The sequence below is a fragment of the Mustela putorius genome, unplaced genomic scaffold (genome assembly GCF_011764305.1).
Source record: "Mustela putorius furo isolate JIRA1106 unplaced genomic scaffold, ASM1176430v1.1 tig00003834_pilon_pilon_pilon, whole genome shotgun sequence".
In the NCBI taxonomy this organism is placed as follows: domain Eukaryota; kingdom Metazoa; phylum Chordata; class Mammalia; order Carnivora; family Mustelidae; genus Mustela; species Mustela putorius.
In genome coordinates, this window is record NW_025421987.1 from 130,677,936 (window position 1) to 130,695,138 (window position 17,203).

Below are 17,203 nucleotides of genomic sequence, written 5' to 3' on the forward strand. Positions count from 1 at the left end.
TTCTTCAGTGTTGGTTGTGATCTCTCCTCTTTCACTCATGATTTTATTAATTTGGGTCCTATCTCTTGTCTTTTTGCTAAGTCTGACTAGAGGGTTATTAATCTTATTAATTCTTTCAGAGAACCAACTCTCAGTTTCATTGATCTGTTCTACTGTATTTTGGTTTCTATTCATTGATTTCTGCTCTAATATTTATTAATTCTTGTCTCCTGCTTGGTTTAGGCTTTATTGGCTATTCTTTCTCCAGCTCTTAGGTGTATGGTTAGGTTGTGTATTTGAGACCTTTCTTGTTTCTTGAGAAAAGCTTGCATTACTATGTACTTCTCTCTTAGGACTGCCTTTGCTGCATCCCAAAGGTTTTTAACAGTTGTGTTTTCATTTTCATTTTTTTCCATGAATTTTAAAAAATTTTTCTTTAATTTTCTCATTGGCCCATTCATTCTTTAGTGGGATGCTCTTTTTTTTTTTTTTTTAAGATTTTATCTATTTATTTGTCAGAGAGAGAGAGAGAGAGAGAGAGCACAAGCAGGCAGAGGCGGAGAGAGAAGCAGGCCTCCTGCTGGACAAGAAGCCCAATGTGGGACTCGATCCCAGGACCCCAGGATCATGACCCTAGCTGAAGGCAGTAGCTTAACCGACTGAGCCCCCCAGGTGCCCCAGTAGGATGTTCTTTAACTTCATTTTTTTTTTTTAAGTTCTTTCTTCTTGTGATTGAGTTCCAGTTTCACAGCACTGTGGTCTGAAAATATTCAGGGAATGATCCTAATCTTTTGGTACCAGTTGAGACCTGATTTGTGACCTAGTATGTGATATATTCTGGAGAATGTCACATGGGCACTTGAGAAGAATGTGTATTCTGTTACTTTAGAATGGAATGTTCTGAATACATCTCTGAAGTCCATCTGGTCCAATGTGTCATTCAGAGCCCTTGTTTCCTTGTTGAACTTCTGCCTAGATGATCTGTCCATTGCAGTGAGTTGGGGGGGTGTTAAAATCCCCTACTACTATTGTTTTATTATCAATGTGTTTCTTTAATTTTTTTATTAATTGATTTACATAATTGGCTGCTCCCATGTTAGGGACATAAAAACTTAAAACTGTTAGATCTTCTTGTTGGATAGACCTTTTAGTTATGATATAATGTCCTTCCTCATCACTTATTACAGTATTTGGTTTTAAATATAATTTGTCTGATATAAGGATTGCTATCCCAGCTTTCTTTTGATATTTATTAGCATGAAAAATGATTTTCCATTCTCTCACTCTAAATCTGGAGGTGTCTTTGGGTCTAAAATGAGTCTCTTGAAGACAGTGTACTGATGGATCTTGCTTTTTTATCCATTCTGATACCCTGTGTCTTTTGATTGGGGCATTTTGCCCATTTAACTACTGAATGATATGAATTTAGTGCCATTGTATTATCTGTAAAGTTCCTACTTCTATATATTGTCTCTGTTCCATTGTGGTCTGTGTTACTTTTGGGATCTCTCTCTGCTTAAAGGATCCCCTTGAATATTTTTTGCAGGTCTGGTTTAATGGTCACAAATTCATTTAGTTTCTGTTTGTCCTGGAAGGCTTTTATCTCCCCTTCTATTTTTGAATGATATCCTAGCAGGATAAAGTATTCTTGGCTGCTTATTTTTGTCATTTAGCACCCTGAATGTATCACGCCAGTCCTTTCTGGCTTGCCAGGTCTGTGTGGATAGGTATGTTGCCAGTCTAATGTTTCTGCCATTGTAGGTTACAGGCCTCTTGTCCCAAGCTGATTTCAGGATTTTCTCTTTGTCTTTGAGATCTGAAAACTTCACTATTAGATGTCAGGGTGTTGACCCGTTTTTGTTGATTTTGAGGAGAGTTCTCTGTGCCTCCTGGACTTGCATGCCTGCTTCCTTCTCCAGATTAGGGAAGTTCTCGGCTATAATTTGCTCAAATATACCTTCTGCCCCACCTCCCTTTCCTCTGCTTCTGGGATTCCAATTATTCTAATATAGTTAGAATGGTATCACTTATCTCTTGAATTCTTCCTTTGTGAGTCAGTAGTTGTTTAGCTCTCTTTTTCTCAGTTTCTTTATTCTCCATCATTTGGTCTTCTATATCTCTAATTCTCTCTTCTGACTCATTTATCCTAGCAGTTAAAGTCTCCATTTTTTATTGCATCTCATTAATAGCCTCTTTGATTTTGACTTGATTAGATTTTAGTTCTTTTATTTCTCTAGTGTCTTATATGCTTTTTTCAAGCATAGCTTGTATCTTTATAATAATTATTCTCAACTCTAGTTCTTCTTTCTTACTTATAACCATACTGATTAGGTCGCTGGCAGTCAGTGCTGCCTGGTGTTCCCTTTTTGGGGGTGATTTTTTTCCATCTTGTCATTCTGTTCAGAGAAGAATAGATAAATGAGAAAACAAAATACTAGAATGGCAACAACAACCCCAGAGAAATATACACTAAACAAATCAGAAGAAACCTAAAACCAAAAAAATATTAAAAAGAGAGAATATAATCAGACAGGTGAACAGAACAGAGCAATACACTGGATCCTGTATTTTTTTGGAATGTGTTTTTAGAAAACTAGATCCCAAAATTATAAATTTATACATATATAAATTATATATTATATATATATATTCATCATATATATATATGAATTAGATTATATATATATATATGAATTAGATTTTATATATATATATATATATATATAATTAAATATAATGAAAGGATAGAATGTAGCTGTGGAAATGAAAATTAAAAGACCAAAAAAAAAAAAAGGAATATAAACAGACAGGTGAAAAGAACAGAGCTATACACTATAGCCTGAGTGTATTTTGGTCGGTTTGTTAGAAGAAATTACATCTCAAATTTGTAAAGAAAGAAAACTTATAATCTACAAAAATAAAATTAAATACATTGAAAGGATAGAATGTAACTATAAATATGAAAATTTAAAAAGACTTTGACAAAAAAAAAAAAAAAGAAGAGAGAAAATATGATCAGACAAATGAAAAGAATAGAGCCATACACTAAATTTGGGATGAATTTTGGTCTGTTTGTTTGTTAGAGGAAAGTGTGTCCAAAAATTGTAAAGAAAGAAAAACTTAGACACATACACACACACACACACACAAATAAATACAAGGAAAAGATAGAATGTAAATGTAAAAATGATAATAAATGATTTTTAAAAAGAATTGATGAAATAAATTGGTTAAAAGGGAAAGAGAAAAAAATTAAAATTGAAAGACTAAAGAATTGTGGTGGAAAAAAACCATGAATTCTATATACTATTTTCCTCTAGCTCTGGAGTTTTATAGTTATCTATGATTGGTAAACTTGATCTTGGCTGGATGTTCTTGCTGGTCTTCTGGGGGAGGGGCCTGTTGCAGTGATTCTCAAATGTGTTTGCCTGAGGCAGAATTGCACCACCCTTGCCAGGGGCCAGGCTAAGTAATCTCCTCATGTTCAGTCTCAGTAGCCTTTGTTCCGTGAACGCTTTCCATAGAGCTCTGGAAGACGGGAATGAAGATGGCAGCCCCCCCAGTCTCTGGCCCCTGAGCCAAGAGCTCCGGCCCCCCTCTTCAGGGTGCCCTCAGGGAAAAGCAGTCAAATTATTCCTGTCTCCCTGGTCTCTCTGTGCATTCCATGCTCACCTAGCCTGTGATCAAGGATTTCTATCTCAGGCACACAACCCTGTTTTGAGTTTCCAAATCCCATAGACTCCTATGGTATGCTCCCCTACCACTCCTCCCTGGGGTGGAAGGATGGGGTCTTGCTGCAGTTCTGCCACTTGCTGGGCCCCTGCTCAGAGAGCAGTCACCCAACTGTGCTGAGGTTCATGGTTTATTGCAATCCAGACCTTAGCGCCTGCTGTGTTTGCAGCTGGCTTCCCAGCTCCAATGCTTGGGAACTCTGCCACCGTCAGGAATCCCTTGTCTTTCCGTGACCCCTGAGAATCTTAAGACCACACTGCCCCACCTAAGATTGTGCCCTGCTTTGCCACCTGAGCATCTTTCAGGCAGCGACGTCTCTCACCAAGAACAGATTTCTAAGAGTTCTTTTCCCTGTTGTATACTTTTGCTTTCTTTGTCATAAATTAATTGACCATATATGCTTGTGTTTATTTCTGGGCTTTCAATTCTGTTTCATTTATGTCAATACTGTGCTGTTTGAGTGCTATAACTTTGTACTACTATTTGAAATCAGCGAGTGTAGGACCTCCAGTTTTGTTCTTTCTCAGGATTGTTTTGGCTATTTGAGGTCTTTTATGGTCCCATGCAAATTTGAGAATTATTCTAGTTCTATGAAAAAAATATCATTGGAATTTGATATGGATTGCATTGAATCTGTAGATTGCTTTGGGTAGTATAGACATTTTAATAATATAATTCTTTCAGTCCATGAGTGCTGAATATCTTTCCATTCATTTCTGTCTTCCTCAGTTTATTAATGTCTTATAGTTTTTATAGTACAAGGCTTTCACCTCTTGGGCCAAATTTATACCTAGCTATTTTATTCTTTTTGATACAGTTGTAAATGAGATTATTTTCTTGGTTTCTCTTTCTGATAACTTGTTATCAGAGTACAGAAATGGAACAGGTTTTTGTATAATGATTTTTTATCTGAAAATCTATGGAATCCATTTATTCTAGAAGTCTTTTTGGTAGCATCTCTAGGGTGTTCTATATATAACATCCTGTCATCTGCAAATAGTGAAAGTTTTATTTCTTCCTTTCTAATTTATATGCCTTTTGTTTCTTTTCCTTGACTAATTGCTTCCTAGGACTTCCAGTACTTACTGTGTTTAATAAAAGTAGGAATAGCGGTCGTTCTTGCCTTTGTTCTTGATCTTAGAGGGAAAAGCTTTCAGCTTTTCACCATTGAGTATGATGTCAGCTGTGGGTTTGTTATCTATGGCCTTTATTATGTTGAGGTACTTGTCCTTTATACCCACTTTGTTGAGAGTTTTTGTCATAAATTGATGTTGAATTTTGTCAAATGCTTTTACTGCATTATCATTCATTTTGTTAATGTAGTGCTGATTTATTTGCAATTGTTGAATCATCCTTTCGTCACTAGAATAATTCCCACTTGATCATGGTATGATCGTTTTAATGTGTCTTAAATTCATTTTGCTAATATTTTGTTGGTGGGGGAGTTTGCATCTATTTTTATCCCCAGCCTATAATTTTCTTTTTTTGTGATGTCCTTGTCTGGTTTTGGGAGCAAGGTTATGCTGGCCTCATAAAATGAGGAGAGCTTTCCATATTTTTCAATGTTTTGGAAGAGTTTGAGAGGGATAGGTATTAAATCTTATTTGAATGTTTGGTAGAATTCAGTAATAAAGCCATTTGATCCTGGACTTACATTTGTTGGGAGCTATTGATTACTGATCCAATTTCTTAATAATAAGCCTGTTCCAATTTTTTATTTCTTCATGATTCAGTCTGGATTATTTTCTGTTTCTAGGAATTTATCCATTTCTTCTAGGTTGTCCGATTTGTTGGCCTATCATTGTGCCTAGTAGTTTGTTATGATCCTTTGTATTTCTGTGGTATCAGTAATTTCTGTTCCATTTCTGATTTTATTTATTTGAGCACTCTCTTTTTTTCTTAAGGAGTCTAAAGATGTGTTAATGTTGTTTATCTTTTCAAGGAATCTGCTCTTACTTTCATTGATCCTTTTCTATTTTTAGTCTCTGTTTCATTTACTTCCATTCCAATCTTTATTATTTCCTTTCTTCTACCAACTTTGGGCTTTATTTATTCTTTTTTTCCTCCTAGTTCCTTTAGGGTTTAAAGTTAAACAGTTAATTTGAATTTCTCTTATTTCTTGAGGCAGGCCTATATTGCTATGAACTTCCCTCTTAGAACTGTTTTTGCTGGAACCCATAGATTTTGGTATGTTGTATTTCTGTTTGTCTGAGGTTTGCTTCTTAAGAGCCTAATTCCATATTTTTTTCAATCTTGGATCTATTAATCATTTCTTATTAATTGGCATTTGGCATGTAATTTGGTAATCAGCAGAGGATGCTCTTTTGGAGTTTCTTTTATTCAGTGGTGGCTGGACTCTGAATGGAAAGAGGTACTAATGGCCGACATTCCACTGTAGAGATCAAATTATCTTTTCAGAATTCTAAGAACTATCTCTAATTTGCATTTCATAAGAGACAGGGTTGGGGACATGCTGCTACAAACACAGCTGCTACTGTCGATTGTGTCATAATTTCCAGTTTTTGTAAAATAAAAAGGTTCCGCTCACAGACTATACACCTGCCACAAGACTCCCAAGAGCTTGACCTCCTGGGGTGACCAGAGTTGCATGGCACCAGTGGCTGGGTAGGCAGTACTGTGTTTCTGGGAAATACTTAGCTCCAGATGCTCCTTTTCTTTGGTTTGTCCTTTTCTTCTTTCCTGACTAATATACCCTATAATCATTACTTGAAGCATATTGTTATGGGAGGCCGACTTCTTTGTATTTACTACTTTTTAAATTCTGCCCATTTTCCCATCCCACCCCCAACTGTTTCTTTTCTTCTTTGCTTTGTTTAGGATACAATTTTGTGAGTTTTACTTTAAAAGAAGATTGTCAATGAAGGAAGAATCACAATCGTGGCCACAAAATGTCTTCTCTTTTCACAGGCGATGAAAAGCCAACCAAAGTATTCATTTTTGAATATGTTTTTCTTCAAATCTGAATAGATTCATATTTTTTCTTAGGTTTGCTTTTATTTATGAAAACAAGTAGAAATAGCTAAAATGCCTTTTGCGATTATTTTTCTCAGTTCAGTTAGCATAAAGCAGTTCCCCAGCCTTGAAACAGATTTGCTGTAGGGAATATATAAACAACATTTTAAAGGTGGGTTGTTTTTTTTTTTTTTTTTTTTGGAAGCATGGTGCTATAACTGTTATTTAGGTTTCCAGGCTAGCCTACAAAAGCTTACTTAATCCATCAAATTGAACTGTGGATCCTGGGTACAAGAAACCAGTAAAGAGACTGTGATGGTGGCTGGATATCTAATTTATTCTTTCCTGAGCATTAAGATAGTGTTAGTTCCATTCTGATTCTATTTACTCCTCTTCCTCAAAGCCAGTATCCCACTGCTGAAGCTGCTGTGGCATATCCCCCTACTTCTGAGCACTCAAGAGTATTGGGGGTAGGTGGAGGACAGAGTTTGCTAGCACTGGCTAATTAAACTTACTGACAGTTACCTGTGAATGGCAATGCTCCTTCACCCTCCCAGGGATATGTCAAACCAGATAAGCCTGTAATTGGTGGAACTTCTGGAGTGCTGCAAAGTGGGGCAGGGTGAGGGTTGGATCAGTGTGACAAGGTTTGAGGAGGGAAGGAAGTGGTGAAAGAAGGCCAGCATCTAGGTGGCCTGGCTCTGTGTAAGTGCTCTCCTACCTATTTGCGGAAGGAATGAGTACAAAGTGATGATCTTCACCAGCTGCTTCTCATCTAGGACCCCAGATTAAAAAACCAGACTCCCTGGGCTGCAAGTTTTCTGGTTTGGGTCTGTCTCCTGGGCATATGGGCAGTTATAGTGAAGGGGGGTTAGGAGCTTTAGCATATGTAATTCCTTTAGGTGAGTGTCAGTTCACAACCCTCCCAGGAGCTTCATGGGTGAAATCTGAGCGGACCCCTGAGTGTGGAGGGCAGGAAGAGGGCAGGAGGGTGAAATCTGAGCTGACCCCTGAGTGTGGAGGGCAGGAAGGCCAGCCTCTCCAAGTGGGAAGATGACAGTTAAATAGCAAAGGGAACTTACCTATGAGGCTTGTCTTGGGCAGCAGCAAGATGAGTGGATCCTTGCACCTCCTCGCCACATCTAAGATGTTTTTATGAACTTTTATCAATAGAGGACTTTGCTGGGTTTGGTCAACTGTACCATCAACTATACTGTTCTCAGCACCACCTCACCATCTCAAGGTGATGTCTTTACAGCAGCTTCTGGGAGTGGGAGGGGCAAGCTCACTCCCACATTCCAAGGGAGGAAGTGAGCAGCCTCCAGTCATCTAGGTCAAGCTCACAGGTTTACTAGTGGTCATCTCTTCTCCCTGATCTTCCCCAGCTGTGAGGAACACTTGCATTCTTTTTGACAGAAGTGGCTTTTTCCCCCTTATAAAAGCAATGCACAATGTGCAGCCCTAAGTTTGTAGCAGCATTATTTACAATAGCCAAGATATGGGAGGAGCCCAAGTGTCCAGCGATTAATGAATGGATAAGAAGATGTGCTGTGTGTGTGTGTGTATAGTTCCATTATATATATATAATGGAACATTATTCAGCCATAAAAATGAAAGAAATCTTACCATTTGCAACAACACATATAGAACTAAAGAGTATAATGCTAAGCGAAATAAGTCCGAGAAAGACAAAGACCATATGGTTTCACTCATATGTGGAACTGAAGAAACAAAACAAATGAGCAAAAGTGAAAAAAAAGACAAACCAAGAAACGATTCTAAATCTTTAACGATTTAGAAAAAAACTGATGGCTACCAGAGGGAAGGTGAGGGGGCATGAGCTAAATAAGTGATGGGGATTAAGGAGCACAGTTGCTGTGATGAGCACAGCGTGATGTATGGAGGTGCTGAATCACTGTACTGTACACCAGAAACTCATACTACACTGTATGTTAACTAACTGGAATTAAAGTAAAACAAAAAAAAATGTAGAAAAGGAAAAAAGAAGTAATGTATGTTATCAGAGACTAAAGATAAAGAGACTGCCCATATTGCCAACCATCCAAAGAAAACTATTGCCAAGATGTTGATATATCTTCTTCTAATCTGGTTAATAATATTGGCATTTTTGTTTTGCTCTTCAAGGCACTTTTTTTCTTCTGTTGAAGATTATGAGGATCTGTTTTGAGGAAAGGATACGTAGTCATGGTTTAAGATGAGGTCTGTAAAAGAAAAATGAGAACACTATGGGATGGTCACCTGTCCTTCCTCATTTTAAGTATGAATTGCCAATTCTGAACAATAAATTTCTTCGAGTTCTTCTCTTCTTTAAAATGAGTGCCCCCAGTGCCTTTGTTTCCCTGAGTGAGCTCTCCCTTTTCAGTGTGACAAGCCCTGCTTTCTCCATTCTTGCTTCCCAGGTCCTTCTTGGCTCACCTTGGTCTTGCTTCTGTGACCTCCACTCACCTGAAACCACTCCCACCAGAGCCACCAAAGGCCTCCTGTTGGTTAAAAACCAAAGGTTGCTCCCCAGCCTCCATGTACATGACCTTCTAGTGCCCACTTGACTGGCTTCTTTCTCTCTGCTTTGTTTCTGTAACCCCACAGGCTCCCCCAATTTCTGCCTCCCCCATGTGCTGCTTCTCAAGCTACTTTTCAGACCTCTCCCTCTGCTCATCACACCTGATACATTCCTCCAGTTCCATCCTGTGCCGACTTCTTACTTCATCTCATCTTTTCTCCCTCACTGTGCATCCCTGCAGATCTCAGCCATTCCCATGGCATTATGTGCCTCTTATGCGCCTCTTATGCATATACCCTAGCAACTTCCAGGTGTTTGCCTCCAGCCTGTCATGAACTTGAGACTCCTCCGCCCCACTGCCTGCTGAGCATCTCAACCCAGATATCCCAGAGTCCCCTGAAAGTGCATAGGCCGTACAGACCTTCTCCCTCCAGCCTGCTCCTCATCCTGCACACGTCATGATGGAGGAGCCGTGGAAGCCTGTCTGGTCCTCTGCTGGCGAGCCCTCCATTCAGTCCTGGAGGTTCTGTCCCATTACTCTTGCACACACTGGCTCACCCCAATTACCTGCCTGTACTGCTGCACACTCCACACTGGTCTGCTATCCATGCCACAAATGGAGACCTCCAAGCCCATCATTCCTGTGTCAGCATCTTCAGTGCCTCCTCATTCCTCACTCAACTCCTGTGTCTTCCAGTATCTGAGTGCCTCCGTGTCCCCTCTCTCCTCAACCCCACTGCCCCTCTGGGTGTTGGTTTCCTCTCTGGGAACACTCCTGCCCTCTCCTAGCCAACTCGTCATCCTGTATGTCTCTGCAAACATACTTCCCTCTCCAAACTGCTAAAAACCCAGGTAAAGTCTGTAGGCTCATTGTTCTGTGTATACTGGGTGGGACCACTCATGCGTGGCATTAGGGGATGGCCCGTAATTACTCGTCTCCTCCTCTAGACCATGTGCCAGGACATCATATCCTTCCCTAATAGAATCCTCCAACATGTGACCCATGTCTAGCACACTAGTCACTAATATATATGAAAGGAGGGACACATTACTGCTTCCCTCTGGCTTTGTGGTGCTGGTAGCCAGCTAAGGAGTATTCAGCTGTGTGCGTTGTGTGAAACTCTTAAAGAAACATAACCCTGGGGGCGCCTGGGTGGCTTAGTGTGTTAAAGCCTCTGCTTTCGGCTCGGGTCATGATCCCAGGGTCCTGGGATCGAGCCCCACATCGGGCTCAGCAGGGAGCCTGCTTCCTCCTCTCTCTCTGTCTGCCTCTCTGCCTACTTGTGATCTCTGTCTGTCAAATAAATAAATAAATCTTTTAAAAAAAAAAAGAAAGAAAGAAACATAACCCTGGAGGTATTCAGTGGGACGTTAAAAGCTTAAAATAAGCAGGTCTGTTAGGAACCTATTTGCAAATACAGTTCAAAAGAAATTGATCTCTCTACATATGGGCCTTTAAAAACATTTAACATAAAATTATTTCAGGAAAACAAACTACAGAAGTACTCATAACTTTCCAGGTTATGGTATGTTATGGTAACTACTCATAACTTACCAGGATTTCCAAACTACTCAGAACTTACTGCTATTTAAGTGTTCTAACCATATTAAAATGACTTCCTATATCAACTGATATTGTTTAATAAATACCAACATTTTCAATTCATGAGGGTTATGGACATTTTGTATGGCACCTGTGAGCACTGAGGTCTGTGGTAGCCTTCCTCGGTTGCCCAGTAACCAGTCCTTGTTCCCAAAGGAGAGTTGACACATCTTACAGGAACCTTGTTTCCAAGGGAAGACCTTGGCAGGGTCTTTTTTTTCACTGGTTCCCTCCAAGACTCCAAAGAAGAGAAAATGGGTACGGATTTCTAGGAGAGATGGAAAGGGGCCAGTGACTGGCTCATGATGGGGTTCTGGCAGTTTGAGGACACCCCTTTCATGGAAAATGTGGAAGATTTCTTTTCATCTGCTCATTTGTTTATTTCTTGTCTAGTATTTCTACTGAAGAGGTTAAGTCTTATATAAAATTATGTGTCAGTGCTCCAATGGAATGAAGTAATGACACAGTATACCTTTTTTGAATTATTTATTTGTTCTTTGTAGATTTTATCCAGGTTCCTGTTAATTTAATTCAGATAGTTCAGACTTAAAACAGATGATGTCACCTGATCCGTGCTGTGTTATCTACTAGTTTTCACACTGTAGATACTTAATCAGCACCTTGCAGGTGTCCTCTGGGGTCCCAGCAGTCACACTCTGGTGAAGACTGCCTGGCCCTGGTCCAGTTCACATCTCCTGTTAATACCAGGAGCACCTGGCCTGCCCTGGGGCTCTGCCCATTTCCAGGTCTTTGGATTGAATTATTGCTTGTTCTGGCATGATGCTGATTTCCTTCATTATTTCATGCCTCTCCCAGTAGATATCCACATGGCATTCATCCTTCATCCTCCTTTTGAAAATATCACAGTAAGGGGTTCATCTAATTTTTTTAATCTGTCCTCTTTTTCTGTCAGCAATTCAATGCAACATTTCTTAGAGGCGGCTCCATTCCTTCGCTGATTTTCAAAATGCCTTTTAATCATTTCTTACCTTTAAACATTATTTCAAAGATTTTAATATTTAGTAATTCATGCCATTATCAAAGAGGCAACTTTATTCTTTTCATCATTCAGACTTCTGTGGGTGTTGATCCTGGATCACAAGATGATACTAGAATTGTAGAAGCATACATAGGTCGAGGCCATGCATCTGAAGAGCAGGCTTACCAATGGAAACAATCCTGTTGGTTTATTCTGTTCTGCAGAGAAAAAAGTGGAATTATAAACCTCATATCATTATGGTATGAAAAACCCCAAATAATTTTGGTGGAGAAGGGTTCTAAGCTTCCCGTGTTATAATGGATACACTCTTTGTTTCTGTGTACCTGCCTTACCATATAGATGGAGTCAGCAGCATAAAGTGTACATTGCAACCAATCAATTCATCAATACTTATTGATTATCATTTCATGAAAGAAACAGTAGCAGATACTTGTGGGGGTGCAGAGGATTCAAGGCACCTGGTGTTTAAGGCACCGTATGTTTCACATAATAGCCTAAAGCACAGCACAGGGAAGATGTTATTGGGCAAAGAATAGAGGGAGTCTGCCAGTGTTGTATGCTAACATACACTGGGAAGGTGGACACAGGTAGAAAAAACACATTTTGTGAAAGACTTCTCAGAATAAATTTCATTTTTCTGTAAAACACTGAAAATAATGTATGGTATCAGTTTGGGTGAATAACCGATTTTAGAAGAATAAAGCAAATAAGACAGTAGTTATTGAGTGGGCCACAGTGGTGGGGTTGGTTAAATAGAACTCTTTGGCCTGGTTGATCTCTGATAATGGACAGGCCAGTCATAAGAAATTAATAAGACTCATGAGAAGAATCACAGATTGCTTAGGCCCCTTGTTGTCTCATTGCACACCTCATTGTAGCCTAGTGTGGCATGTCAACATGTACTCTTTCTTGTTTTCAGTGTGGCATGTCAACATGTACTCTTTCTTGTTTTCAGCATGCACTTCTGGCTTTAAAGTTCATACTTGCATTTGCCATACCTGATAAACCACGGCATATCCAGATGAAACTGGCCAAATTGGAGTTCGAGTCTTTGGAGGCACTCAAGAGGCAGGTAAGGGCAACTGTGCTGAAAATCAGTGTATCTCTTTAGCAAATGCCAGGGGCTATAATTTAGAGAGCTCACTCTCAGTATTTCCTTCAGCCTTGAAGTTATCAGCATAAATAAATACAGAATACATCTCCAGTTTAGATGGCGTAACAAAACCTAAATCGTAATAATATGAGCAAACAAATAGTTGAAAGAACTAAACTAAGCAAAACAAAAATATCTGAGCAACGTTAAAGAACAGAGCTAGCTTTCAGTAGAAGAACAAGACCAGGATTTCCAAGAATCGTCCTGGGGCAGCTCCGACAGTTTCTAAGTCTGCCTTCTACAGAAACATGAAGCAAGAAGTGAATAAATAGAGTCTCGCATAATATCTTGCAGAGAATGAGGGAGAACAAGAAAGTGTGGGCAAAAGCAGCAAAAATGCCATCAAAGTAGAAACTTCGTCCAGGGATTTCCACATTTTACCAGGGGCAAAGCTGGAGGTCTTCATTTTGACTTTCTACTTGTAGCAGAATGTGAGCAGGAAGATAGAGACTTCCCCATGCCCAGAGCTAGCTCTCTTTAGTGAGAGATACATAGGAACTAAACCAATGAGAAAATTAGTAAGGCACTTAGCATCTGAGAGGCATGCTGTGGGTCCAGGACATGGCTTCTGTCCCTCACAGTCCATTAGGCTTCCACACCACCTTGTACAGAAATATTTCCTTTGATGTTTGGGGAGCTGGGAGGAAAAAAATTGCAAGGAGGACCCCTCCCCAAACTGACCCTCTGAGAAGCAAGGGCTCCAGGACAGTGCACAAGATGGGAGGCCCCACACTGGAGCAGAATGTGCTCCTGATTAGGCAGGGTGTCCCCAGGATAAGACTTGTGATAAGAGTATAGAGAAGAAGTGCAGGTCCACCAGCGGGGTGCAGCAGTGGAGAAAGCTAGATGACTACATTTCAGTTTCTAAGTTGTGGGGCAAGTTCACCTAGCCAGTGTGTCTGTGTCTTACATCAGAGCACAAGCAGCATATTGCTCCACAGTGAGCCACCAGAAGCATTCTCAGCAATGTCAGGAAGCCCATTACCACCGCTGGTACTTTCCGTGGTGCTGGGGCTGCTGACCAGTGCACTTCTACAGGAGGAAAAAGTGAAAAGGTCAAGTAACCTATAGGAAGCAAATGTATCAGTCCTTGAAGATTAGAAGGTTATAAATCTAAAAATCACTAGATACATTATTGGACAAAATAGGAAAATTGGTAAGGAGGTAAGTTATGAGGTTTGTCTAAAATTGTTTGTTTCCTTTTGTTTGTTTGTTTGTTTCCCTTTAATAGCCATCTGAAAATATTATTGAAGAAAAGGCCCCATTTACCAAAGAAGCCAAAAGAGAAAACGTGTGTAGTAATTTATAAAAATAATATTGATAATCTATATGAAGGATATTTTAAAAATTCTGCTGGGACCAAAAGATTCAGTCTTGTGAAAATGTGATGCTAATTCAAATATATAGGAATAAGCATTTGAGAACAGCAAGGAGATTTCTGAAAAAGAAGAGAAATGAGGTCTTTAGCTCTGCCAGATATTAAAATGTATTCTGAATAATATAATAGAATAATGAAATACATTTTGAATTAGGGAAGAAATAGATCAGTGGAATAGAGCAGAGAGTCTGTAAATAGACCAAAATAAAACTAGGACTTTAGTTTATGGTAAAATTAACATTCTGTGGTAGTGGGGGAAAAGGAGGGTTGTTTGTTACATGGTCTGATGACAATTGTTTGGGAAAATTATTACATTTCATTTTACCTCATTCCCTACATACCTCTTGCCACCATGCTCCTGCAAATTTCAGACAGGTAAGAGATACAAAAAGTATGGGAATTTAAAACTTCTGTATGACCAAAAAAACCTCAAAAGATAAATTGGACATAGTGGGGAAATATTTGCAACATATGAAAAATGGTTAACATCTTTAATTCAAGTAGCATTTTGATAACTTCATACAAAAAGACAGCCATTAACAAAGCATAACCTAAGAAGAGGTGCTCGGTCTCACTCACAATTAAAGAAATTTAAGTTCAAATAACAGGGAAACGTGACATTTTACTCACTCTGTCGGCAAACGCTGGTTGATGGCCTGTTCTTGCCTGGTGTGAAGTAGTGGACACTTTTCTATACTTGACAGAAGTGTAAATTGGCTCAGGCTTTCTAGAATGCAGTTGAATCAAAATTTAGATTACCCTCCAACCAGAATGACTCTTGCTAGGGTAATGGCAATAACTACAAAGTGGGCCAAAATAATGTTGTCAAAGCATTTCTATTAGCAAGAACCCAGACGCAGCTAAACTGAGTAGGAGACAGTTTAAGACAATTATAGTAAGATAATGGTTCCACAGAACCTTGTTTTTCTTTTCTTTTTCTTTTTTTTTTTTTAAAGATTTTATTTATTTATTTGACAGAGAGAGATCACAAGTAGGCAGAGAGGCAGGCAGAGAGAGAGGAAGGGAAGCAGGCCCCCTGCTGAGCAGAGAGCCTGATGTGGGACTCGATCCCAGGACCCTGAGATCATGACCTGAGCCGAAGGCAGCGGCTTAACCCACTGAGCCACCCAGGCGCCCCAGAACCTTGTTTTTAAAAGGTCTCTTCGTGCTGGGGTGTGTGTTGTGTGCATGTGCATGCACGTGCATGTGTGAGTATGTGTTTGCTATTTTAGCAAGTAGAGAAAGCAAGGTACAGAACAAGTTTGAGTTAAATTTTGAAAAAGGGAAGGAAGGGACAAGAAATGGGCGAATGCAAACACGTCCGTTGTTTTTCCTAGAAAGGCTTCCGGGAAACCCAGTACAGTAGCTGCCTTTGAGGAAAAATTAAGATATCTGTGGGCACCTGGGTGGCTCAGTCAGTTAAATGTCTGCCTTCAGCTCAGGTCATGATCTCAGGGTTCTGGGATTGAGCCCGCATCGGGCTCCCTGCTGAGGCGGGAATTTGCTTCTCCTTCTGCCCCTCCCCACCGTTTGTGTTCTTTCTTGCTCTGTCTCTCAAATAAATAACATCTTTAAAAAAAAAAAAAATTAAGGTAACTGTTTTCACATACCGCTTGGATTTTCTGACCAGGTACGTGTACTACTTGTTGAAGGACAACAGGAATTCTTTGGGTGGAGGGTGATTTGCCATTTGTTATCTGTATGTTTTCTGCATTTAAAGCACTCCTGTAAGTAAATGAGAACTAAAGTCCTCCCTCATGTTGGTGGTTTGAATAATTCCTTAAATTCCCTAATGCCATTTTCAGATACACCTGAGTGCATCTTTCACACACTGTTCCTCCTTCTTCCTTATTCTTTTTACAAACATTCATATGCTTTGGTTTTTTCCTTAGAAAAACATTTAAATGTCAGGTGAAATTTTTGGAGTAAAATTTATTTTCATATAATAAGTATTTTACACACAAGGTTTGAGGGCACAAATTGAATGTGGAAACCTAGAATCAATGTGAGGCAAAGTGGGATTGGTCCTCAGTGAACCTCAGGTGGGGTCAGGATCAGGATGAGACCAAGGCTGAGGGCAGACCAACCTGAATCTGGAACCCCACTCAGTCTTTCAGAGTACTTGTTCAGCCCCCATTTAAAGGAGAGGCTGGAGGTGGGGGTAGAGCACAGTCCCTCCCCATAGCCTAGTTCCTTAAACTTGTGAGGAGTCTGTGGGCACAGACAATTATGAGAGCCTCAATATTCAGATCCCCAATTTATATGCATCCTCTTTTTTCTAAAATGTCCTTGTAGGAGGCCTGAGTACCCTTTGGTCCCTCTGGGCTGTCCTAGGCCACACTGCCTCTCTGCCTACAGTTGTTCCCCCTGCTTACTAGAAGAAGGCACCCCTCACTGCCTTGACCCCTGCTCTGTGCCTTGACCCCAGGGTGTAAGGCTCGAAGCTGGAAGAGAGCCGTATAACATGGAGGTGTCAGGGGCTAAACGTCCATAAAGACATCACAATCTTCCACCTGCCAGAACCAAATCCATCTCTTTAAAAGGTGCATTTCGAAAATGTATCCAGGAATTTATGTCTAATAATTGCTTATCAATATGTATATTATATTTGTGTAATTTTTATCATTTATGCCCAGTCATAACTATAATGACCAGTTGGTCCAGAAAAAAATTGTAAACACTTATAGTGAGACTTAGAGTCATGGGAAATTTTTTAAACTTTTAAATTTCCATTTATGGGCATATTAGTGAAGTAAAGTATGACAGTAATTGATACTTCCAAGCAAAAAAAATACATTTCATTAGGATAAAATTCTTTGGGAAAAGAATTGCCCATGCTAGTGAAGCTTTCCTCTTACTCAAGA

At 39.6% G+C, this 17,203-nt stretch overlaps 1 protein-coding gene across 5 annotated transcripts in view; it reads left to right on the plus strand.

Moving 5' to 3' along the window:
• ANO10 (anoctamin 10) overlaps positions 1 to 17,203 on the plus strand; it is a 233,015-nt gene that overhangs the window by 167,413 nt on the left and 48,399 nt on the right. For 3 of the 5 annotated variants that reach the window (XM_004774157.3, XM_004774162.3, XM_004774161.3), the window contains 2 exons: positions 12,764 to 12,880; positions 14,193 to 14,252. In XM_004774157.3, coding sequence (XP_004774214.1) covers positions 12,764 to 12,880; positions 14,193 to 14,252 — 177 coding nt within the window. The remainder of the gene's footprint in view (positions 1 to 12,763; positions 12,881 to 14,192; positions 14,253 to 17,203) is intronic. The other 2 variants (XR_001176641.2, XM_004774159.3) reach the window with 1 other exon arrangement.